This window comes from Petromyzon marinus, chromosome 8, assembly GCF_048934315.1.
Source record: "Petromyzon marinus isolate PM22_M1 ecotype Great Lakes invasive population chromosome 8, UKy_Petmar_22M1.pri1.0, whole genome shotgun sequence".
NCBI lineage: Eukaryota > Metazoa > Chordata > Hyperoartia > Petromyzontiformes > Petromyzontidae > Petromyzon > Petromyzon marinus.
Window position 1 is genome coordinate 5,106,131 of NC_133674.1, and position 23,955 is coordinate 5,130,085.

The following is a 23,955-nucleotide window of genomic DNA, read 5'->3' on the forward strand; positions in this document are numbered from 1 at the left end:
CACAGCTGATTAAAGAGCCCGCCTACAAACATTTCTTAGTTGCCATTGCATAACTATAGGGTGCTCGCAAACAACACGCGTGTTCCGATTTTTTTCACGAGTAGAAACTTTTGTTTCAAGATCGTTGTCCGAAACGTCAATCTTTGTGTCAATGTGCGGATTTGTACGTCTCTTTACACCAGATATATGCTGTTAGCGAGCACCTATTAAGGCGCGCGTGACTGACGGGTCGAGCGGCCAGCAACTGCGACACCTCGTCACCGCGGTCTCCGCCTGTGCGGATATTGACAGATTCATAGCAGGCATCATTTCAGGCTCAGTCGACCTTGGGGAGGCTCGGGATCGATTCAGATATCACTCGACACTGAGGTTGACCAATAGGGATCCATCCCTTGACCGCACTCGGGCATCGATCAGCCTCCAAATATATCTGTACCAGATAGAAATGTCTCTTGTACAGCCATGGAAAGCTTCTCGAACTACGTGTTCAAAAAATGTTAAATAATATGGTAGCCAGAGGACATCCCTGTTGCACTCCGACGTGAACACGGACTTCCAGCCACGCAACTTTACCTGGGCCTGCCCACCATAAAGGTCCTTAATGATTGTGAGCATAGAGTCAGTGACCCCAAAAGCAGGAAAAACAACCCAGAGCCCTGGCCTACTGATGATATGATAGGCCTTAACAAGGTCAATAAACCAAAGAGGTAGGTCCCATTGAAATTCCCTCCATCTCTGCTGCAGCAGACAGAAAATATATCATCTGTGCAGGTCCGCCACCGTCTGAAACCGCACTGAGGCAAGCCTCTCGTCAGCGTGCCTGGCAAAGCAATGATGAATAATTAATCCTCACCAGGACCTTTCCTGGCACACTGAGGAAGGAGATGTTCTGGTAGTTGTTACAATCACTGCGGTCGCCATTCTTAAAGAGGGGGAACACCAGGGCATCTTTCCAATCCTGCGAAATCTGTCTTGTGGTCCAGACATTTGTGATGATGTTATACAGGGCAGTCTGCATACAGACACCATCCTCCCTCAGCAGTTCGCTTGGGAGATCATCTATGCTCAGTGCTTTTCCTGGCCTCAGGTACTGAAGCGCCCGTTTTTACTTCCTCAAAAGATGTCACCTCAGCCAGCAACTCACACGAGGTGGATACTTATTCCAATATTCGAGGCACGGTAGCCTCAGCAGAGACGTCCACACCTTCCCCCATGGTATTACTTCACAGAGATGCTCTGCAAACAAGCAGACCTGTTCCTGGAGGTCGGACATCGGGTCACCGTTATTTCCCCTAAGGATGGTGATAGGAGTGGCGCTGCAAGTATTTTTTTTTTATGGAATTAAAAGGTGATTTGTGATTGCACATATACAAATATAAAGACCCCCTGTATAGCCTAAACAGACTTTTGGGGGAAGTGCTGTTAGCAAGCAGCACCTATAAAGGCCGGCACGGCATACGAGGGGGCAGGTGGCCAGCACCACTCCTGACCGCCTTTGTCTCCCAAGTGGCGATGTTAACACACCCCACCAGGTACTAATTTGAGGCTGAGTCGACCTAGGGGAGAGGCCCAGGACCGGTTCAGATAATTGTCGCTGGTGTTAGCCGTGAGCGGGAATTAAACCCGGGTGGCCGGCTTCGTAGCGAAGCGCGCTCACCCCTACACTACGGCACCACACACACAAGTGGACATGCTCTCTCACACACACACACACCAGCTCCCACCCGTGCACACCGAGGATGTACAGAAGAGCCCCTTAGTACAATGTGCCGCAACGGAGGCGAACATTTATCTGGAGAGTCCACGCCGCCAGAGGCCATCTCGTCATGCTCGCCTCCACGTGTCTTGACTTGGCTTGATCCGATCCCTGCGTGCGTCCACTATCGCATCAGCCCCGTGCACCGATTTCCCGAGACTCTTTACTGGACGCGAACGTCACGGCGCGATGTAGCGCATCATCTCTCTCTCTCTTTGATCTCATTGGTCACATCCAGAAGGCGTTGTCCCGTTCGTGCCCGGTGATTCCTAGCATTCCCACGTTCTCCCCCACCATCCCAACCGATGCCACGGTTAGGCAAACTCAGTGGGGTTGGGAAGGACGGGGAAGACGGTCGAGAAAAAAATAACGCATGGGCAGCCAAGGAATGGAATGCGTCTGCGAGCGAGACCGCCAGTCGAGGAGATGGAGCGATGACATCGGTTCATGTTCAGGTGCCGGGTGGATTGCTGCATCGTGAGATGTGGCGGCTGCTTGGGGAGGCCTTCATCCAGCAGTAGATTGAACATGTCTGATGATAATAGTCTCTCTTTAATTCCGCCAGGCACTTCAGTGGCCCAAGGCTTACTCGAGTCCACGTCTTAATGTCCCACGTGACTTGTGATCAGCTGTTGTAGTTAGGGGCCGTCCATAAATGACGTCACGCGATTTTGGACGATTTTTGACCCCCCCCCACCACCTCGTCACACGGCGTCACAAAAAGTCAGACCTCCCCCCCACCCCTCAAATATGACGTCACAAAGCTCTGCCCCCCCCTCAAACCATATTTCCATTTTGAAAATAAAACACGCTTCAAATCGCTTTAAACTATTGTCATTGTAGTGCGTATTTAACGTGGCGATGCACTCTGATGTTGTAGGAAAAAAACATTTATTAAAAAAATCTATTTAATTAACTAGAACGTGTTGTCTATATTTATTTAAAGTTGCGCATTTTGATGTGACGTCACATTTCTCAAACCCCCCGCCCCCCTAAGTGCGTGACGTCATTTATGGACGGCCCCTTACTCGAAGTGGACTGTGCCCATCTTTCTATTGGCTTTAGCGTCACACTCTTCGGATGCCAATTCACTGCTTCACTGATGATCCGGCGAAGCCCTCATCAGTATATATCGAGGCGTTAAGACGACGGCTTACGGACATTGAGAACATTACGCTGATCTCAATCTTCAGGCTGCAATTTAGAGGGGCCCTAATTAAAAACGTTGACTAAAATCACATTTAGTCGACTCTATGTGTACGGTGTGTGTACATATTTATACCAAAAGTCGGATTTCTAGCCTTTGTCGAAAATAAATGGAATCAGTGTCACTCCATTACGATTGTCCATTTGTGATGAACTTCAATGACGAATGCATCCTAACCCTCGATGCTAATCAGAACATATTGTAACAACATTACCCCCATCCTGATTTATTTGAAGCTGCGTGTCAAGCCTTGTTTGGCGACTGAATTGAGAGCGACCTGAGACCTTTAAGACCCTCTTGTCATTTCTCACATGTGCCAGAGACACGGGGTTACACTTCTTCCACGCACAGTATTTCCACACGTCCAGCGAGTCATGCCAGTGCCCTCTCTCTCTGTCTCTCTCCAACGTCAAAATCGCGCTGACGGCAATGTCCACCGAACTGCACGACGTAGACCGAGCGCCGTTAGCTCCGTGTAAGTGCAGTAATGAGCGTTAATTGCTTGGGGGTCATAAAGGTCTTGCAAATATGCTGAGCCTCGACAATCGGTGGCGGACAAAGAGAGGGAGGGGTCACGCTGAGCCACGGCACGGCCACGCCGCCCACTTCTAACGAAGGGTTTGCCAACAAGCCGCGTTGTCTTTCATTGACAAGTACATGGCAGATTTGATGTCAACAACAACAACACAAGCTGCCGAATTTCCATCGTTATTTCGATGTGCTTGAGAATGTATAAACCCGATGTGGATTGTTACGCGATCGTTGCTCGTAGAGTGTGCACCCTGCGAGGGTGTGAAGTGCAGGCATGCATCGCCACCTCCGTACATAGGGGAATGCCATTGAGTACACGCGTCTCATTGGCCTTTGAGTTTGAATCAGGGAATTTTCTTTCAGTCAGGACAACCCCAAAACGTCCTCCCGGGACTTAGCATGCCACACCCGTCTCGCTTCCTTAATTTGTCCTCGGAGAATGCTAGGAGGACTGCATAGGCTACAACAATAGTGCAGGATGATCGTACATGCGCACCTTGTACTCGAGTGGTACTGCCTTACGGTGATAAACCAGACTCCGAGCCAGCATAACAGCGCTCCGGGAAAAAAAAACATATCGAGTGAGAAATTAAGACTTGGTTGTAATGTAGAGATATAATTGTATACATATGCAATACTGGCAGACCGTATGAACCTTAGGACGTGACCCATCTGCTCGCTCGTCCGTCCGCACGTGACAGCCAGCCAGCTAGCCAGCCAGCAAAACTTTTTCTCTCTCCCTGGTGTTGCATCCACCTAAGCCGTCGTTTTGCTAGGAACATGAGATACGATCTGCAGCGATCCAGGCTGCGAGCAAGCAGCACGCAGGGGTGATGTGCATGAATGCGTCCGCAGCTATATAAGGTCAGCAGCACGGTCCTCATTAATGACCACACGCACACTACTCACACAGCCACTACTGCCCCAAGTCACGCTCACAGACCTATGGCCTACACAGGGTCCGCACGTGGGCTATGTTTATACACCGAAACATTTAAGGGCGAGCTTTTTGCGCGCAAAAAAATTCCAGAAATTGTTAATTGTGTAGACATACCAGATGACGTGGGGAGCGGTTGCGCAGAGGTCCGCACACTGCTCTATGAATTCGGCGACCTCAGTTCGATTCCCGGCGGCGGCTTGCACGGCTGCTAACATCAGTGGCGAGTGACATTGAAAGCGGTCCTGCACCCTCCCCGCCGCCCCTTCACCAAGCCGCACTGACCAGCGTGGTGAAGTATGGCAAATAATCCGCAAGACTGATAGAGCGTGGGGAAGGCCTTAATCCAACAGTGCATTGACTAAGGGATAGACTAAACATTACACATTTAATTCGATGACTCATTGATAGGATACTGATTTAAAATGCGGCTTTATAATTAGTCGTAAAAAATACATTCGACACGCATTAAGGGAGTGTATTCGTATTGCTGAAAGGGGCGATCAACCGAAACGTTCGCTGACTATACACGTTCCGATTACAAGAAGTTCAACATACATGCGTGCATACATACAAGACAATGATGATGATGGCTGTGAGATTGTGCTCGTGGGGAGCGGGAGTGCAGCGGTTAGCGCATCTGTTAGCGGGTTGCACAACGAACCTGACGACCGAGGTTTGATTCCCGCTCACGGCCAACACCAGTGACGATTATCTGAACCGGTCACGGGCCTCCCCTAGGTTGACTCAGCCTCAAATTAGTAACTGGTGAGGTGTATAACCATCGCCACTGGGGAAACAAAGGCGGTCGGGCATGGTACTGGCCACCCACCCACCCCCTCGTCTACCGTGCTTGCCTTCATCGGTGCTCGCTAACAGCACTTGCTCCAACAGTCCGTCCAGGCTATACGGGGGATCTGTGTCTTTGTGTCTACAATAATCACGGATGTACTGCAACATGGGCACGCATCCACGCAGCGAGTGCGATAGAAAAACGAAGCCAGCCGCGCTCACCGTTACCCAGATTCCGCGAAGCACTCATCAAACACACCGCGTCTTCACGCAACCGCCGGCGGTGGTAGGCAGGGGGTGGGCTCACATAACCCCGACCGCCTCGAGAGCATGTGGCGCATCGCCCTGGGCGGTGGGGTGCGTGCTGACCGGCTCCAGTGGAGCCCCGTGGCTCCCTCTGGCGCCGCGAGTGACCGTGGGCTTTCATCGTCCCGTGGACGACACCTGGCCCCGCTCGCCTTATGCAGTTATCTTGCGACGGGCGACTGCGGCTGCTGCTACTCATAGCGGCGAAACGCAAACCGCGGGGAGGATGCGGGGCTACTCCCCCTCTCCTCTCGCCCTGAGCTGAAAGTGCCCTCTTCCGGAATCCACCATCGCCGACTCGCACGGGCGTCTCTGTGAGCGCAGGACGCGACTTTTCACCCCCATGATTACACACACGCGGAAAACCCGCGTGTTCCATCCATGCCAGAAACCATACCCTACACCTCGACTCACTCAGTAACGCCGCTTTCTTCCCCGGTGGCGAACACAACTATGGCCCGTATGGTTTCGCACGAGCATTGTTTACAAAGTTCCTGAGAGCAGGAACTTGTGTTATTACCATATATGCAGTGCGCGAGAGGCGCCCACCCCGCGACACGAACACGGGCGCGGTGCGCCGGCGTTCGTGCTGTTTTGAGCGGTCCGCTAGGAAGAATGATCATTGCCCGAAACGTCGCTTAGTGTACTTTTCTTTTCGGGCAGCGTTATTCAATTGTTGTTGTTTGTTTGTGCCCGTGCACCACTGCCAACGCAGTACCACAAGCAGCTCTCTCTAATGTGCGAAGCCGAACGAGGTCGGAACGATTCGAGGAGCCCGCACACTCACCTGGTTGCCTTCCTGACGAAGTAAGACCGGGCAAAGTCCGGGTTATCATCCAGCCAAGCCTCGACCGCGCGTGGATGATGTGGACATGCGGCTGGCTCCAGATGAGAGGGAGCTGGCTCCGGAGCGGGATCGCGGGGAGAGCCGGGCCGCTGTCCCGGCTCGGAGCCCGAGTGTCCCGCGCCGGGGACTCGGCAGCGTGGGGACAGCGTGGGGAGCTCGGCTCGGCTCCAGGGGCGAGGGGCGGAACGAGCGCCGGCGCGCTCCGCCCCCGAGTCCGCGACCACGACCCTTGCACATCCCTCATCTTCCTCCTGCTGCTGCTGCTCCTGCCACTCTACGGCTTCTGCCGCAACGTCCCTCTGCCGAGACCCTGCTGCTGCTGCTGCTCGTGGTGTTTCCGGTAGGAGTGGTGCTGTTGGTGACAATGCCCTCGATGGTGATGATGGTGATGATGGGAACGGTGATACCAACGACGAATCCATGTGTCAATGCTTCTGGCTGCTGGCTGCTGCTGTATTTGTCGCTGCTCGTAAAATAAACAAAACTGGACCGAAATCACGGGAGGTGTGTGGCAGATTCGCTTCAGTCCTCCCCGAGGATCAGCGAACACAGCTGATGCCGGTGCACACACTCGGTCTTTACGCTCATCGTGTCCCCACGACGCCAGGCACAGTCACCAAGGTCCATCGGTCCCTTTAATCCCTTCGCGCCAAATCAGAGACCGCATCGAGATGAGTAGAGATGACTCCTCTCTGCGGGACACGGGGGCTGCGCGCACCTCTCTCTCTCTCGCAGCTCTCTCCACGTCGTGTGCGGCGATCCCTTGACGACCAGAGATGCTACTGCTGCTGCTCCTCTTTGTGCGGGGGCGATGCTCATCTCGCGTCGCCCACCTCGCAAGTGAGAGAGGGGAGGCAGCTGGCAGACTGCGTGGCCAGAAGAAAGCCCGTGAGAGGGGGGGGGGGGTCGGGGTGGGGCACAGTGTGTTCTAAGACCCCCCCCCCCTTCCTCACAAACCCTCCAACCATCCATCCCACCACCCTCCATCCACACCCATCATCCCCACTGGCCACAGCCACCCATCTCTGTCTAGAACCTACCCACCCCCCTCCCCCATCCACCCACAAGTGTACGGTCTTGGCGCAGAGACGTAAACACACGCGCGCGTATTAATATATAATGCAGGCTATACCCGACCGCAACGCGCAATGTGTGTGCGCGTGTGTGTGCGGCACGCTCATCAATAACGGCGTGCACTCTCGTTCGAGGCAGACGCGAGCAGCTAAGCGGCGAGCATAAGCTATCGCGCGCGCGTCCTCGTGCGCACAGGCGGCTCTGTCAGCGAAACGCCGGACCTCACGCGGCCGTGCGCGGTGCCTCCGCGGGGCGGCGGTTGGATTTAAATGAGAGCGCAATGGGATATAGACCTGGATATATTCTCGCATGTAACCCCTTTATTTGGCGATGTTGCCTTGGCAGCGATGCACAAGCATAATTAACACACACACACACACACAAAATATCCGAAAAACAAGCCTGTGAATATTATTTATCACAGTAGGATTCAGAGAGGCGAGGAGACAAAGAGAACATTCCTCACGTTTAAAGATGGACTTCCTATGCTATCAGAGGGAGAGAGGACAATTGTCATTATGGAGGAGTCGGATTCTTGGTCTCTCTGGGATTCAAACAAGGAGTTGCAGACACCCAGATAAACGAAGGCTCTCAGATGCCCATTTTCAAAGCGACGTCTTCTCGTCATCGCAGTTCTACTGTCGGCGAGTCCGATCCGATTCGCTTCTGCTTCGTTCGCGACGCGCTCGAGTAATCGCACTCCCTGATTCTGTGCCGACATCGCGTACGGGAAGCGTCCCAGTCCTTCTTCAAGACACTCCGGCCCTACACAGCAGCACCGACATCACTCGGGCCGCGTATCGCGCGCAATTGCGTTACGAGAGCAAGCCGCCGCCGCTGCTGCCTCCAGACCTTGTCAAGCCGATTCATCACCGAACCCGTCAGACCGAGGCGACTGCGTGCGTCCAGGCCACAGTAGCCCGAGGAATCAACATCACAACCACACTCAACCGTCCAACCCGTGACCTGCACTTGGAGAGGAACGTGCCCAAAGGCACACATTCGGGTTCTCGTCTGACCCTGACCCCGTGATGGACACAAGCGCGCGCGCCCCCTTGCTCGCTCTGCAGAAGGCGCCGCGAGACGGCTGCTCCTCACGCAGGGTCGTCACTTGTCGGCGAATAGATCTGCCTCGTCTGCAAAATCGAGATCCGTGATCATCTCTATTCGCCAAAAGTGCAGGGCGGTAGCAGGTTGACGCAGTGGCAACGCTGGTGCCACACGGCAAGATTCCTGACTTGGGTGCCTTTCTGCGTGAAGTTTGTATAGTTTTTATTTTATTTTACCAACCTAGGCCCACTGAGCTATATAGCTTTTTTCAGAAGCGATCTGGCCACAAATGATAGCTCAACGGAAGTTGCTTATGATGTTGATATTTATAGCAGCTCTCGCCACTGTGGCTCACCCAATTACCCAAAAGCCCCCCCCCCCCCCACCGGGAGCCACCTCCACTGAGTTTCTTCCTTCCATTGCTAAAACCAAAGCAGAACGTAATTGGTAATGGCAAAACATCACAATGCTGAAAAAAAACATCACCTGTAAATTATTCAGGACTCCCGTAAAAAAACTCCTGAGTCTTGGGACTTTCCTGGGTTGAAATGCATCACAATAAAATAATTACACGGAGCTAATCAGTGCATCTGCCAAAGATAATAATGTAATTTGTCACGTGCACAATGTTTCACAGACATAAATGACGGTGAGGTGCGAAGAACCCCGACTCATGTACACCTCTAGGGGAGTAAGGAAATACGCTCCCACAAAGGTTTTATTAATTGCTTTCGAGAATTAAAGACAACCACAAATGAGAATATTAACCACTTCAAATTTGCTGACTAAACACACGTTATGCAACCGATGACAATTACAAAACATGATTGAAGAACTCAAAAAGAACCAACAAAGGCTAAAAATTCACAATTCGTTTCGTTTGGGTGAGATCGTGTAAACTCGTAAATATAACCCTCCACCTTAGTTTTAAACAACAACAGCACACAAACCAACCGACAGTCAATCAAATCAAGTTGTCCCTTGTGCAAATATGTCGACTGAATTGGGTTTCCAGAAGAAAAAAAAACCGTAGGAATGTTCAAAAGTCAAGCAAACGATTGATATTTTTTGTGCGACGTTTCGCTGGAATGACACCCAGCATCAACCACCTGGTCTTCTTGGCAAGAGCGCCGATCTCGCTGCGTGAAAGCACGTGCTGCTCCGGGTACTCAAATAGGTGCTATGACGTCTCCAGGACACGTGCACGTGGACCGGTTTAATAATTAGAGTCGATTGCTTGGTGATGTAATAACATTAATTATATTCAGTAGTTTGTGAAAATAGGTTATCATTAATTATACTAAGATGTATTGTGTTGGAAATGAAGATAGCGTGTAAATGCTATTGTGATTACAGTTACGTGTTAGGTTTAGCATTATGGGGAATAAGCGAAAAAAAGGTTGATTGAAGAGCTTGTTGGTGTTACATAATCATACATGATCAATTGGTTTCATCTCAATAGCAACAGTATGTTGACGTTCATTAGGAATGTAGTTACGTATTAATTAATCAGGTTCATTAATCAGGTTTTCTCAGAGTGGGCTGCTCGGTTGCTACTCGTCCCTCTATAAAGCCTGGTGGGCTTCCGACCCATTCCTCCCTGGGGGTTGGTTGCCCCAGCTCAAGAGGCGGTTGCTCGATGTCCACTCGCTTGTGATTATTGTCAAAGCCATGAGAGTAACCAATTACGCAGACCTATACGTGACATATAGTTACTACTTCAGCACACCGTTGTGTTGGAGAGTAAACCCACAACATTTACAATTTTAGCACAACGTTTCGCTGGCAAATTACAACCAGCTTCAGGTGATTTGCTGGAATATTCATGCCAATCTAACTAAAAAAAACCCGTATATTATTGATAATATTGGTCGCGAAATCCGTATTATACAGACAATGTGTTGCTTTATTGTGATGGTGACCGAACACAAGAGGACTGCAATGACCTTCTTTAGAGACTGCTTATGGGTTTTGGATAATGCACAAAGGTTTTGTGAATTTTACACATTTTGGGTCATGTTCTTTGAAACATGATTTTCCATCCAGTACTATTAATGCTGTCATGATGGAGTTTCCACGAATCAGAGATCACACACGTATATATTAGAAATATATTGACTGTGATTGAAAGTAAGTGGACTTGGGCAAGGCACGTGATGGCTGGTGGTCGAGATTAACAACTGACTGACAGCCAAAGGAGAGGATATTCAGGAATGAGATGGAGTGATGAGTCCGCTCGTGTGCAGGTTCTAGGATTGTTGCATCGCGTTACTGTGTGACGTGGCGACAGCTCGGGTAGACCTTAATCCAGCATGGCTGATGATGATGACGATATGTTTGCATTGCGCATGTGCCAATCTACGGCAATAACGCACTAAAATAATAAATGACGTAAGCAACACTGTATGTTTGCAAGACTCAATTATGAATAATTGAACGGCCAAAAGGAATTCACGCAGCACCCCGTCTCAGGAATCCCCCTCTGCGGTGATTGAGGATGCGGGTGGACGCAGTTCCATGATTACCACCACAAACTGAGGCGTCGCCGTCCAGCGCACGGCGCAGCTCGGGGGTGAACCTGCCAGCCACGCCGCACTGGAGGGGTGTGCATTTAAACCAAAGGTTGGAATTGATTGCGGCAATGCCAATTGTGATACTGCAAAGTCAGCCCATTACACACAGTTACACATTCTAGCCCTTTGCAGCACGCGTTCGTGAATTCCCATGGGCGATGCTGTAAAAGCGAGTGAACGTCTGTGCGCGCGTGCGTGTCTGTGCGTGTGTCCGAGCGGGGAGAACGGGGAGCAGTGGTGCGGTGGTCAGCGCACTAACCAATACGAATCCGATGACCCACATTCGATTCCCGTCCGCGGTTAAAATCGGTGACGCATATTTGAACAGGCCCTGTGGGTGTCCCTCATGTCAACTCAACCTTAAATTAGTGCCTGGTACGGTGTGTAAACATCAGCACCGGGGAGGCAAACGCGGCCGGATGTGGTGATAGCCACACCGTATATTAAAGGTTCAGCTCTCGTATAGCGCTCTGCCCTACAAATCCGCCTGCATGAGTTCAGTTCCCGGTCATGGCTAATGTCAATGGCGAGTGATATCTGAACCGGTCGAGCCCATCACCAACCCGCACTGACCAGCGTAGTGAAGTATGGTCACACAACCCCCATGACCGACATCGACGTAGGGGAGGCCTTCATCCAAAAGTAAATTGACAACGATCGGTAATAATTATGATTGTATTAAAATACACTCCCTTGCGCATTCCTGTTAAAACTAAAAGGGGCGTATGGAATTGATTAGGTCTCAAGTACAGCACGTGCTATACCTAAGCGTGGTGCCGTGTGGGTCTCCCGTTCCCACTACACACCGGCATGTTATAGAGCCCAGGGATTCATTAATCCTGCCTCTCCCAAGGAATTTCACAATCGGTCTGCTGACGGCAACACACACACGCACGTGGTTGCTGCCTCGCAGGGAGAAAGAGAGCAGAAGTTACTGCTGTTGTGTACCCACTACAATCAGGGGTGGGGAACCTTTTTTTCTGCCAAGGGCCTTTTGCATATTTATATGACATCATTCGCTGGCCATATAAAAATTATCAACTTAAAAATTAGCCTGTTATTTTTGGTCAAACATTTAATTAACTCACCCCTAATGTGATGGCTGGAACTTCTTCTCTTTTGTGAGGCGTGTGATGCTAGCTGGCATTGATGATGTTGCTACTCGCAACTGCTTTTCCAGGGTTGCTCCTAGATTTATTGAATTTCGAGTCCCGCCTTCGGTTTTCTTGGCAGGGCCAGAGACCAAATTATTTCGCGGGCCTTATACGGCCCACGGGCCGGACGTTCCCCACCCCTACTCTACATAATGCGGGGAACCAGACACGCTTTCGACTTCATGGAATCGCAATACTGAAGCTCAGAAATGTAAGGGCGTGCAGAGAGAGCCATGCTGCATGCCCTGCTGTCAGCTGCCGCTTGTCCACGCATCGCCCTGGACAGTAACTACGTACTGTATTGTATGTTGAACTTCTTTCGCGCCGTACGTAGCCGACCGCGCTAATCCGAGGTGCGGGGGAGAGGACAACTAACTAAACACACAATGAGGTTCTGAAGAAATGAGATTTCAATCGAGATTTAAACTACAGTAGAGTACTGCAGCAATGAATCGTGCGTTCTAGAATAATTAGGCAATAATTTTAGCTGTTTTCGGCGGTGATGTTTTATTTACATTTTTTTTATCAAATAGATTGTTAAATGCATGTAGAGCAGCATAATAACATCACAAGCTGTAAATAAACAAACTATGGCATTTTTCAACATACGTTTTTTCTTTATTACAAATAAAACGGATTAACTGGGTGTCCGGTATTCCGAGGACGAGTTTTGCTGCTGGAGTTGGGATTTCACAGCCTCGCCGTGGTTCCTAAACTACTCCCACACTCCCAGCTCCACGAACCCATCCTGCCCTGCTCCCTGACCTTGGGACCTCGCCGAACAGACAACACCAGGGGTGTGGGGGAGGTAGAACGGGCTCATAATGAGCTCACGGTGACTCGCAGCAAACACTGCTCAGGGTTATGCCGACCCAGCCCATTTGTGTCCCTTGAGGGCAAAGACAAGCACACGGTCTGGTGAACACACGGTGGGGCGAGAGTTCTATCAATACATCGATTCATGCTTTGTAAGATTAAGAACGACCCAACGTAGAAGATCCCTGGTTTTGATATTCCACGAAGCTCATGGTTCACCATAAAGCGCATCCACTGCACAAACCATGGCAGTAGATGCGGATAACCTGATGCACAAATGGACATTGTTTTAAACTCTCCACTAGTGTGCGACTTTGGTCATCCAGAACAGACCGTAGTACAACATATGACGATGCAATGCCCGATACACAAATACGAAGGAGACGTCACGGCGATACACTCCGCTACTCCTGATGACGCGGTTCATCTGGCTTGACCACGTGCGTGTGTGATTGTCGTTGTTGCTCTGCATCTCCAGCAGCAGCCGTACGAAATAAGATGATTCTAATCACATTTAGAAACATGCATTGAGATTATTTTTCAAAAATTGCTGCGAAAAAATGTCAAAATTATGGGCCACATTGTTGAGCTATCATTTGTGGCCAGGTCGCTTCTGAACAATAAGTTAATACCTCAGTGGGCTTTGCCTGGTAGGATGGGGATGGTTTAGTTTTAATTTTATGCGGTTGGGTGATTTGCATACCTTTATTGTACTTTGCACTAGTATCGTTTTTACCGTTTGTTGTTGTAACGTTCTTACCAGGCCCTACTAGACATCTGTTAAAAGAGCTTTATAGCTCATCGGATTCCTCCAGTATTAATAAATATTCTGATTCCGATAGTGTCTCGAAATGGTTTAAGCGTGTACCTGCAGCCGCCAGTGATCGCTATATAGTTTACCAAAATGTAAAATAAATAATCGATTACTCTAGATTTGAAGTTTTCGTGATTGCAATGATCCATACTCTTTGGTTCTTTCGGTAAAGTCACGTAGGTAAAAATAAAAAAATAAAATAAAGTTAATGAAAACACGACGTAGAGTAATTTTGCTGTGCTAGTTACACCTGATGACGGAAGCTTGTGTTGCCTCCGAAACGTCGTGATTTTGATTAAATAATCGATGATTGATTCAAAACATTGTGTGTGTGTGTGTGTGGGGGGGAGAGAAGACGTTGCTGCACGAGTCCTTCAGACGGGGAATGCGGCGTTGTGAGTCACGAGCGTCACGAGGAGGGCATTGTTGTTGTTGTGTCTTTGTGTAATACACTGCAATGTAATGGATGTCGAACTTCTTTCCCCACAGATAGCGATGGGCAAGGGGATAGCGTGTACAGCTTTTGAAAACAAACGCAAAATAGACCTAAAGTCACAAAATTCACGCTGCAGAAAAGGAGTGTAATGAACGTGGATGGAAATGGGAAACTATAAACATGGAATCCACGTAGAGTATGCTTGTTGAACCTCTTTTGCACCGTACGTAGCCAACCGTGATAATAATACTACACGTGACTCTGTAAAAAGCTTTAGACAAAATCATGCGGGGAGGCATGGGAGACCATGAATAACTGAAGATGTTATAACACGCAATGGGAACATTAATTTAGCAAATACATAATTGGACGATTGATAAATCGCAAGGTGTAGGTAGCTCATAGAGCGAAATACGAAACCACGACGGATGATGGAGACAGAATCTTGAAGCTCAATCGTCATTGCAATCAACTCCCATAGCCCGGGCTTCATAGTGAGTGGGGCACGCTGTCTGTTAACGGGGTCTTTTAGCAGAACGCTTAAAAGTCGAGTGCTATTCACACATTTTTAGTGTGGTGTTTCAAAAGGGCTGTACTGCTTCTGTGCTGTTACGGGGGTTTTTCGCGTCATTTACAGATTTCATTTCAGGATCTTATACGCAAAGGGGCCGTCCATAAGTGACGTCACGCACCTCTGGAGGGGGGGGGGGGTCAGACATTTGTGACGATGTGTGACGAGGGGGGGGCGGGGGGGTTTGAGAAATGTGACGTCACATCAAAATGGGCAACTTTAAATAAATATAGACAACACGTTCTACTTAATTAAATAGATTTTTTAATAAATGTTTTTTCCCTACAACATCAGTGTGCATCGCCACGTTAAATACGCACTACAATGACAATAGTTTAAAGCGATTTGAAGCATGTTTTATATATTTTTTTGGGGGGCGCAGAGCTTTGTGACGTCATATTTGAGGGGGGGGTCTGACTTTTTGTGACGTCGTGTGACGACGGGGGCAGGGGGGGGGGTCAAAAATCGTTAAAAAATTGCAGTGACGTCATTTATGGACGACCCCAAAGCCGTCCCTCGGGTACGGCAAAAATGGGGGTGACCGCCTCGGGTCCTCACGCTTCGACATTAGGGCGTCAGACGCGACTCTGTGCCGCCGGTTTAGATTGAAGGCATCGGGGTTACCAACACAATGCCGATTGCCCGGCGGCCCGCACTCCCCCTATGGACGGGCCTGCCTGCATTCAAACGTACGTTTTTAGTAGCCAATGCAATGATCTGTATTTGTTGGTAGTTTTCTCATTCTACGTGACTTTATCGAAAGAACCATAGAAGATGAATCCTTGCAGTCACGAAAGATTTAAATTGAAATTTAAAACAACCTTGCCGTTAAATGTACAGGGTGCTTCCAAAATCATTGTAACACTGATATGGGCCTAGCTTTTTTTTAACAGAAAAAGAACGGACAATACACTGTAACATGATAACAAATGTATGTTAATAGATGAAAAAAGTCAAAGAGCCTCCCACTTATTCGCCATCATTGTCAACGCATGCATGCCTGGTATCTTTTTTTTCTTGTGGTATTGTTGCAAATTATCGGCAGTGTTAATATTTTTTTGAAGCCCCCTGTATTCACCCGCGCATGCAAACCAGCACGAGGTGGCAAGCGATTGGCTGACTCCAGGGGGGCGGGGCGTGACCGTCCGCTACAGTGGGCGGGGCTCCTCCAACGCAGGCTGCCAGAACCAGAATATTTATTTATTTATACTAGAGGAGGAATCCGGTGAGCTACAAAGCTCTTTTGACAGATGTCCAGTAAGTGGCGGGTAAGAGCGTGACACCAACAAGCAATATAAAAAAAAACATGATAGTACAAGAAATGTAAAAAAATCACCCAAACACACATACATAAAACTGAACCATCCACATCCTACCAGGCAAAGTACACTCAGATACTAACTTATTTTTAGACGTGACCTGGCTACCACAAATGATAACAGCTCAACAAAGTGGCATCATCATTTGGACATTTATAGCAGCAAAACAATCTCAATGCAATGTGGAGGGGGGCGTGGCCATTTGCAGAAAAGGGGCGTGGCTTCTTCCGGGGGGGTGGGGGCGTGGTTATCTGCGAGCCGTTTCAATGAGACGGGGAAGGGGCGTGACCATCTGCAAAAAATGGGCGTGCCCATTTGCAAAGCAGGCGTTGCATCGGCAAAAGTGGGCGCGGTACTTTTAGAAGTGGGCGCGCCCCGCTGCAGGAGAGGGGTGTGGCTTCCCCCCAGGGTAGGTCGGGGGCGGGGTCACCTGCAAGCCGTTTCAATGAGAGAGGGAAGGGGAGGGGGCGTGACCATTTGTAAAACGGGCGTGGCACCTGCACAAAGTGGGCGTGTCCCTCTGCAGGAGGTCGGGGGCGGGGGCGCGTCCTCGCGTTCGAACCCCGCAGTGGCGCGCGCCTCTCCCGCTTCCGGCCAAAACAAGGCGGGAGCTCGGGCACGACGATGGCCGCTGGGGGCACGGGGCCCGCGGGCCGCGCCTCGCGGGGCCCCGCCTGGAGCGACGCGCAGCTCCGCGTCTACCCCTTCCCCACGGAGAGAATCCCCAGCTTCCCGCACGACGACGTGCGCGCCGAGGCGCTCATCGATAACGAGGTGAGGAGGGGAAAGGGAGAGGAGGCGGCCCCGACTTCAGCCGCCGCACACGTGCGTGCTTTGGCTGTGTCAATGAGCTGTTGTAGTTACATTTAAGCAATGATTAATGCGATGTTAGAGCTCGCGTGCCGAACGCTCATTCGTGAAATATACATTTTTTTTGTAAACCTAATAATCGAAGAGACCCTCCTGTGAAATGCGTCTTTAGCGTCAGTCTTTCCCAGAGTAAATTATCGGCATAATTACAAACGAAGTGCATTTCATAGGCTGTGTAGTTTATAGTTGAAATTTCACAGTCCCACGTGAGAGATTGCACGTCGCGTAATCAGACGAGATTGTTGCATGCACGTGTACCCGAGTATCTGGATCTCACAGCTGTCACCACCACCCTATTGCACAGGGCTTGCGTGTGTGCACCGTGGTGCTGTTCACATGCCCTCCTGGCCGCGTTGAATGGCATCGTTGTCTGCGTGGCACGTGGTGGAGGACACTATAATTTCTCGTGCGTATCAGTAATGATGATGGCCATGATGGTAACTTGCGAGAGTTTTTCACCGTTTTTAATGCGAAGTATTTTTTTATTAAAGCAGTGACCCTTTGATCTAATACCGTTCTATGCTGGTGCATATAATGTATGAAGTTCATCAGCAGTCTCCATTCGCTGCTGAATGGAGACCTCCACAACAGCTGTGCATTTCTCAGCAATTTGCTGAAACCTAATGTATATGTTATGCTGGAGCAACGTGGAACTTGAGATAAGAATTAAGCGGGTCTTTTTTTATGCAACAATCTTTAATTGTTTATGGAGTCGCCCTCGTGTTTCCACGTTTGTGTTTTCGCTTCGATATTTGTTTTGGGCACAGGCAGCGAATGTTGCAATGCAAAGTTTACGAGCTCGCGTTGCAAAAAAAAAGTGCTGAGGGACGCGATTTAAATTGGTAGAGTGCATGGGCGCGGTCACGTGGGCGGCGCCGGCCAATGGCGCCTGCGCGGCGGTGCTGGCGCCGCCCTCGCACGATGCGCACTGGGAAATGTAGAAGCTCCGATGCCGCGCTGGGTACCAATAAAGTTATCGCGGCGCGGTCACGTGACGCGCGCGGCACGCCGGCTCGGTCACGTAGCACCGCGGGGGCGGGGCTGCGGGGGGTGGGTGGAGGGGTGGGGGCTGCGGTGGGGGGCGGAAGTGTGACACGTGCCCTGCCGGTGATGCTGGGTACTTCAAGTGTTGTGAGTGTGTTGTAGATCCAAGTGTGTGTGTATGTTGTAGATCCAAGTGTGTGTGTTGTAGATCAAGTGTGTGTGTGTTGTAGATCAAGTGTGTGTGTGTGTGTTGTAGATCAAGTGTGTGAGTGTGTGTGTTGTAGATCAAGTGTGTGTGTGTGTTGTAGATCAAGTGTGTGTGTGTGTTGTAGATCAAGTGTGTGTGTGTGTGTTGTAGATCAAGTGTGTGTGTGTGTGTGTGTTGTAGATCAAGTGTGTGTGTTGTAGATCAAGTGTGTGTGTGTTGTAGATCCACGTGTGTGTGTGTGTTGTAGATCAAGTGTGAGTGTGTGTGTTGTAGATCAAGTGTGTGTGTGTTGTAGATCAAGTGTGTGTGTGTTGTAGATCAAGTGTGTGTTGTAGATCAAGTGTGTGTGTGTGTTGTAGATCAAGTGTGTGTGTGTGTTGTAGATCCAAGTGTGAGTGTGTGTTGTAGATCAAGTGTGTGTGTATGTTGTAGATCCAAGTGTGTGTGTGTTGTAGATCCAAGTGTGTGTGTGTTGTAGATCCAAGTGTGTTTGTGTTGTAGATCCAAGTGTGTGTGTGTTGTAGATCCAAGTGTGTGTGTGTTGTAGATCCAAGTGTGTGTGTGTTGTAGATCAAGTGTGTGTGTGTTGTAGATCAAGTGTGTGTGTGTTGTAGATCCAAGTGTGTGTGTGTTGTAGATCAAGTGTGTGTGTGTTGTAGATCCAAGTGTGTGTGTGTTGTAGATCCAAGTGTGTGTGTGTGTGTTGTAGATCCAAGTGTGTGTGTGTTGTAGATCAAGTGTGTGTGTATGTTGTAGATCCAAGTGTGTGTGTGTTGTAGATCCAAGTGTGTGTGTGTTGTAGATCCAAGTGTGTGTGTGTTGTAGATCAAGTGTGTGTGTGTGTTGTAGATCCAAGTGTGTGAGTGTGTGTTGTAGATCCAAGTGTGTGTGTGTTGTAGATCCAAGTGTGTGTGTGTTGTAGATCCAAGTGTGTGAGTGTGTGTGTTGTAGATCCAAGTGTGTGAGTGTGTGTGTTGTAGATCCAAGTGTGTGAGTGTGTGTGTTGTAGATCCAAGTGTGTGAGTGTTGTAGATCAAGTGTGTGTGTGTTGTAGATCAAGTGTGTGTGTGTTGTAGATCCAAGTGTGTGTGTGTTGTAGATCCAAGTGTGTGTGTGTTGTAGATCAAGTGTGTGTGTGTGTTGTAGATCAAGTGTGTGTGTGTGTTGTAGATCCAAGTGTGTGAGTGTGTGTGTTGTAGATCCAAGTGTGTGTGTGTTGTAGATCCAAGTGTGTGAGTGTGTGTTGTAGATCCAAGTGTGTGAGTGTGTGTTGTAGATCCAAGTGTGTGAGTGTGTGTTGTAGATCCAAGTGTGTGTGTGTTGTAGATCCAAGTGTGTGTGTTGTAGATCCAAGTGTGTGAGAGTGTGTGTTGTAGATCCAAGTGTGTGAGTGTTGTAGATCAAGTGTGTGTGTTGTAGATCAAGTGTGTGTGTGTTGTAGATCAAGTGTGTGTGTGTTGTAGATCCAAGTGTGTGTGTTGTAGATCCAAGTGTGTGTGTGTTGTAGATCCAAGTGTGTGTGTGTTGTAGATCCAAGTGTGTGTGTGTTGTAGATCCAAGTGTGTGTGTGTGTTGTAGATCCAAGTGTGTGTGTTGTAGATCCAAGTGTGTGTGTGTTGTAGATCCAAGTGTGTGTGTGTTGTAGATCCAAGTGTGTGAGTGTGTGTGTTGTAGATCCAAGTGTGTGAGTGTGTGTGTTGTAGATCCAAGTGTGTGAGTGTGTGTGTTGTAGATCCAAGTGTGTGAGTGTGTGTGTTGTAGGTCCAAGTGTGTGAGTGTGTGTGTTGTAGGTCCAAGTGTGAGTGTGTGTGTTGTAGATCCAAGTGTGAGTGTGTGTGTGTTGTAGATCCAAGTGTGTGAGTGTGTTGTAGATCCAAGTGTGTGAGTGTGTTGTAGATCCATGTGTGTGTGTTGTAGATCCAAGTGTGTGAGTGTGTGTGTTGTAGATCCAAGTGTGTGAGTGTGTGTGTTGTAGATCCACGTGTGTGAGTGTGTATGTTGTAGATCCAAGTGTGTGTGTTGTAGATCCAAGTGTGTGAGTGTGTTGTAGAGTTTGAGGATCGGGATTGGGAGGGTCCTCTCAATATACAAGAATGACAAAGGTTAACCGAAATGATCCGATAAACGTTAGCTTAGAATAATGAAAGACAAAACGAATGAACCACAATACCTCGCCGATCTCGTCAAGAAGCATAAACCATCACGCGTGATCTGGTCATCCTTGCAACAGCGGCTTTTTGGCTCATCGTCAAACAAAGACCGGCACGGTCCTCTTGTGCTTTACGGTCATTTTATGCTAATTCCTTTGTCAAAGCGTTTTGTTTCCTCCCACACAGCTTAAAAGGACGCGACCTGGGCTGGACTGTCTTCACTCCAACGCTGTCCTCGTGACAGTACGGTCCCCTTCACCTGATGAAGGCCACTTGTGTTGTGGCCGAAACGTCGTGATTTTTGTTGTTTTATTTTTTACCAACGTGACTTTACCGAATAGAACCAAAGAGTATGGATCCTTGCAGTCACGAAAGCTTCAAATCTAGAAGAGTTTATTATGAAGTTGTGACTTCTATGGAAAAGTAAACAAATATATTATTTGGGGTCCAGACAAATCACCCCACCGCTGAACGGCCACGCATCAGCACCCAGACAATCGAGAATAAGCTCTAAATCTTTGTCTTTTTGGGGTTCTTCACCTCTTAAATTTCAACTGGCATTATTTGAATGCACGTATAAAATAAGATAAGGAACTTCTCATTTACAAGGGGTTTTTCTTCCAGGGTGGCTATTGACACACACCGCAAACTCAGAATGATGCATATATAAGAATTATAATCTATAATGTATGGAGTGTATTTGTAGAATGGACATAAATGCAATGCAAATAAAAGTTACATTTTCTAAATATAGACAACCACAGGAAAATGGCTACATTAATAGTGCAATATTAATGCATCTATGTGGTTACCTGCATACCAACCCCCATAACGCTAACATGCCAACCAGGATTTGATGTATGTTATGAATGTTAAACTGGAGGAGAAGAGTAATATATGGAGCAATTTAAATCTCATTACAGTTGAGGCGTGTAGTATAAAGATTAACGACCACGTTTTGTGTTAACCTTTTAAATGTAAAAAATTGGGTATTAATTATGTCTTGTGTTGAAGGCGTTGTTGAAATGAATATTGTTTCGGCTGAAAGTTTTGGCGTGTGGTTCCATGTTTGTGACCTGGTGTAATTGTGTTAGGCCCTGGCACTTTGCAAAAATTGGCACCCAGGGAAAAATATACATACACACGTCCGCATTAAACAAAAAGGGGACAGCAGTTAGAACACTCGTGATCGTGTCACTGGTACAGAGCCAGCATTACGTTTGACCATGGTGGAGCACAGCATTACAGGCAACATGTAACGTGATTAAAAACTTATTATGAACTTAACTGGACTCCCAAGGCTTTAGAGTCACACCCGATCAAGTGCTAGACTCGGTCGAAGCGCTTTTTTTTTGCGGGTGAACGGTGTGAAGTTTCAACTGTACGGAGGCCTCTGTCCTTTCCATCTGGGGAGGCAGCGGAGGACGGCATGAAAGTGGCCGTGTGCACTTTTGCAGGGTTAAGTTTTCAGTTGACCAATCGCGTTATCCGTTGTGATTGTACTGCAGATTATGTGTGTATCCTCTGTGGTATAACGATGCAACATACTTGCAGTAACAGACCGTGCCCACATTGCCAGTAAATCGTGCGTGGGATCGTGGGCAATGTGCTTGTGGTCAGTTATGCTGTATTTTACTCACCGTGCGGCTATTTATTTTTAGTCAGTAATACAGGTCTCACCTTACACTCTGAGTAGCTCGTGGTGGGGACACTGGTCCTAGTGGCCACGTTAATTTGTCAGTTATCAGCAGTTGGATGTAGAGCAAGGTTCGTGTGCTTCGGTTAAGTACCCACATTAAGGCCCTAAAATCTGGTGAGGAAATATTCAAGGTAAAGTTAATGTCGTGCTGTAACACCGCTTACAGATGTGCCACTTTTACAGGTATTGTAAAAAGAGTCATCACAGTATTGAATGGATGGAAACTGCAGTGGTAACCGTATTTCTAAATCAAGGCCTTCCTGTGCAGTGTCAGCGGAATTCGGATTATTGATCATATTTCACTGGAATCCGTGTTGGTTGGTAAGGAGGGGGGGGGGGTGCCCAGCACCGGTTCAGATATTTCGCATCCCACTGCTGTGGTTAATGACTGGGAACTGAACTCGGAATGATGGGTTCATAGTGCGGTGTGCTCCACTCATGATATTTAATTAAAATGACAGATCATGACATTTGTAGCAACTTAGGAGGTATGGGAAACACTGATGGGTGATTGTAAATCACTATTTTGTTGATGACATTTGGACAGCGTCTATGTGAAATAAGCAAGGTTTTACACACTTTATTTCACCACACCCTGCTAGTTTTTTTTTAAATGCCTCCCGTGTCACCTACCTTACGGTTTATTGTGCATCTACAGCTGTGGTTTCAGAACTGGGTTGTGTCTCCCATAGGGTGTGAGACGATATGACTTCTTTAGGGACACCAGATGGTCCTGTGGTCATGTATTTTTAGCACAGACGAGATTTTATTTTCCAGTAATTAAAATAATTGAATTGAGACACACACTGGAATATAAAAAAGGGTACACGCTTAACTTGAGTCTATATAGTATGTGATTGTTGAAAGATCAAGCAATAAAGAAAATTGGAGAGAGTGCAGTGGGGGGGGGGGGTTAACAAAATAATGGCGGGGCCAAATCAATAATTGGAAGGAAATGGGGTTGAGGAGGGAGTTGCCACTTTGCATGAAGTCTGAAAGCACTGCCATAGCCCGATGGCGATTCTCGTACCAGGGCAACGATCACTCCGCACCGTGCCCTTGGTGTGATACCCTTTCCAGCCCATATTTTTTGGATGCCATTGTGCTGCTACCTGCGTGCGTGGAAATGTTGGCTGGCCTGCGAATATTGGCACCGCCGCTCCAGTGTGCGTGCCAAGAAAGTTCTGTAAATACCGGCCTAATGAACGCTGCGTGAAATGAATAGCAGGGAATAGAAACACTCGTGCGATTTGGTGATAATGGTTTTAATCAGGAGAGTTTAGCTTGAGGGTATGTTATTGTAATAAACATTACATCCCTCAAAAACCACACGCATTCTATATCCATTCAGGACATGTCAGTGGTGGTCGTGATACATTGCCGGTGATATGTATATTGTCATACTTGCAGTGTTGCTAGTAGTTAAGGAAACATGTTGATAATTATATTAAAGTTGTAGACGTTTATATTGGCTTCCATAATGTGAGTTTGCCCCAATCCTTTGTCCTGGGCTGTGAAGTGACCACCAGTTCAAATTAAATAGGCAATTGCTTTTCGTTTTGCCACTTCTTATGATGGGCCACATGGGCTGACTCATTACAGTTATTGAGACAAATAACTTGAGTTTTTGTTTTATAGCTTTGCAAGCATCTTATTTGTAATGTTGGCTTGCCTTAGAACTGTTCAATACAAGAGAGAGGTGGCTTTGTGTTCTGCATAGTGGGTGTTAGAAGTTGGTGTTGTTTTAGATGTATCCAGTCACCTGCTTGTATCCACTGTAACGTGCGGTTTTATATAGCAGCACGGTCAATTTATATCACAGTGCGTAGGCTGTTTATTTAATGACATCTATTTGCAACAT

At 48.3% G+C, this 23,955-nt stretch overlaps 2 protein-coding genes across 3 annotated transcripts in view; one reads left to right on the forward strand and one right to left on the reverse strand.

Annotated features, from left to right (window-relative positions):
• PDE5A (phosphodiesterase 5A) overlaps positions 1–7,328 on the reverse strand; it is a 43,517-nt gene extending 36,189 nt beyond the window's left edge. Inside the window, exon 1 of one of the 2 annotated variants that reach the window (XM_032949468.2) lies at positions 6,317–7,328. In XM_032949468.2, coding sequence (XP_032805359.2) covers positions 6,317–6,798 — 482 coding nt within the window. In that variant the 5' untranslated portion in view covers positions 6,799–7,328. The remainder of the gene's footprint in view (positions 1–6,316) is intronic. The other variant, XM_032949469.2, reaches the window with a different exon arrangement.
• Positions 7,329–16,717: 9,389 nt separating this feature from the next.
• Positions 16,718–23,955, forward strand: part of HIF1AN (hypoxia inducible factor 1 subunit alpha inhibitor) — a 40,034-nt gene continuing 32,796 nt past the window's right edge. The window contains exon 1 of the mRNA XM_032949471.2: positions 16,718–16,957. Within this exon, the coding sequence (XP_032805362.1) occupies positions 16,808–16,957 (150 nt within the window). The 5' untranslated portion in view covers positions 16,718–16,807. The remainder of the gene's footprint in view (positions 16,958–23,955) is intronic.